The sequence below is a fragment of the Pyxicephalus adspersus genome, chromosome 7 (assembly GCF_032062135.1).
Source record: "Pyxicephalus adspersus chromosome 7, UCB_Pads_2.0, whole genome shotgun sequence".
Taxonomy (NCBI): Eukaryota; Metazoa; Chordata; class Amphibia; order Anura; family Pyxicephalidae; genus Pyxicephalus; species Pyxicephalus adspersus.
In genome coordinates this window covers 60,063,774-60,066,029 of record NC_092864.1, presented here as the reverse complement: position 1 = coordinate 60,066,029, position 2,256 = coordinate 60,063,774, and the positions used below count along the sequence as shown (strand labels likewise).

Genomic DNA, 2,256 nt, shown 5'->3' with positions numbered 1-2,256 from the left:
AAAACGCATAAAAAAATAAACTGTGCTACCAGGTTACAGAATTCCTGCTTTATTGGACAATTAATCTGGGCTATGATTTTTAAACGGAATTCCATGACTAAATGGCCACATGAAGGGCACCCAAGTGAGTCTGAAGCAGTGTATTTTTTTTTTTTTTTTTAAGTTTCCTATATTTAGAAAAGCTCTATGATATGTGGGGAACAAATAGGGACATAGATTGCCTACGGAACTAAACAAGTTCTGATCGGACACAATTTAAATGTAAATATCCTTATATGTAAATAGGCTTATTTTATCTTTATGGATTATTTGTACAATACTAACATGCACAAGAAATCAACACCTTGAAAATAGGTTTTATATTTGTTTGCAGAATTCTCAGATGCTAATGCCAAGTTTTACTGCCGTATTTATTATGCTGGAGAATTTCATAGAATGCGCAAAGTAATCCTGGGAAGCAGTGAGGATGATTTCATTCGTTCCCTTGCACATTGTGTACCATGGCAAGCTAGAGGTGGCAAATCAGGAGCAGCTTTCTATGCAACAGAAGGTGAGAAATATACTATAATGTGGTATATAATATGTACTCTTTAGGGTTTGTTAGCAAGCTTTGTTCTTTTCAGAATTGCTTCTGTAGTCATGATGGGAACAAAAAAGCTGTTTAAAGCCAGAGAATGCAACTTTGAAAGGAATCCACAGGGTCAAAAGGCTATCATCTACAGGTGTTTCACAATGAAGTCAGCATGGTGGCTTAGAGGTTAGCACTCTGGCCTTTGCAGCGCTAAGTCCCAGTTTTCAATCCCAGCCAGGACACTATTTGCATGGAGTTTGCTGGTTCTCCCTATGTTTGCGTGGGTATCCTCTGATTATTCCAGTTTCCGCCCGCATTTCAAAAACATGCATTTAGGTTATTTGACTAAACCCCAAAATTGACCTTAGACTGCATTAAAGACATATGACTATGAGAGAGACATTATATCGTAAGCCTCTTGAGGGACAGCTAGTGACATGACAATAGACTTTCTTTGTAAAGTGCTGCATAATATGCCGTGTACTGTGTAATAATAATAATTAAGTCTGAATGATCTCTAAAGAATCTCAAGCAGATCCTAAATGCAGACTGATTGCATCTGAACGCGTTTAGGATTGTGGACAGTATGCGTGCCACCTAGTTTTCTAATTTACACATAGTGTAGGGCTTCAGAGTTTAATATGGAGATAATAAACAACAAGCTTTGTTTACTTCTTATTCTGGGCCCTGAAGCTTTGAGGTTTTGTAGAGTTTCTGGTGGGATAAAGCCTGGGACAACCTCTTGGTAACCAGACCTCATTATTAGTCTCAATGTTTTACATATGTGAGCTGACTGATGCTCATAGCTCTCTGCTGTAGGATCCTGCTCTGGGTGCAAAATCTGAGTGCCAACGGAACACAAAAAATGTACAAGGGTGGTCTGTAAGTTTTGGGGGATGTATTAGGGGGCTTGCCTTTGGTAGGGAATTGACTAAAGTTAGCGGCACAGAAGAGAAGGTGCTTTGTTTTGCTGCATTACTTTTGCATTACTTTTTTGCATTCGCTGCAAACTTGTTTGGGCTGGTGTCCCAAACTCTTTAATAAAGTAGATGGAGCTGCTAACATGTCTATTTAGTGCATTGCTTATTTTAGATTTTTACTTTCCTGCAGATGATCGATTTATTTTGAAACAGATGCCTCGATTGGAAGTGCAGTCATTCCTTGACTTTGCTCCACACTACTTTACTTACATCACAAATGCTGTTCAGATGAAGGTAAATACAACTGGCTTACATCTACTTGAATCTATGTGTTTATGCTTTATGTGAAAATAAGTTCAATATATTATGGAGCAACAGATTTAATATGTTAGTGAAGAAATCAAGTCTATACAAAAATGTATATTTTTAAATATACATTACTTTTACAGCTAATCATGTATAGGATTGCCAAACTCAACCTTCATCTTTATGCTTTTAGTAAGTTATTTACTATAAACTGTAAACTGGTGACATTGTAATTTTTTTTTTAGCAAAGTATAATACATAGCAATTATATACATTTTTAAAATATAAATATAAATCTTTTGTTAGCAGTTAATAATCATAACACAGTATTATAAATGATTATTAATATTGATATAAATTTGGTAATTTAAATTTAGTGTAGTAAGTTTTTGTTTTGTGTTCTTTTGCTATTTACAGCAGTGGCCAGCATGGCAGTGTGAATTTATTTAATAATGCATG

At 35.6% G+C, this 2,256-nt stretch overlaps 1 protein-coding gene across 1 annotated transcript in view; it reads left to right on the top strand.

Annotated features, from left to right (window-relative positions):
• The window catches only part of PIKFYVE (phosphoinositide kinase, FYVE-type zinc finger containing), a gene marked incomplete in the record, with an annotated part of 92,057 nt that overhangs the window by 71,453 nt on the left and 18,348 nt on the right, over window positions 1-2,256 (top strand). The window contains 2 exon segments of the mRNA XM_072418652.1: window positions 374-550; window positions 1,682-1,785. Coding sequence (XP_072274753.1) covers window positions 374-550; window positions 1,682-1,785 — 281 coding nt within the window.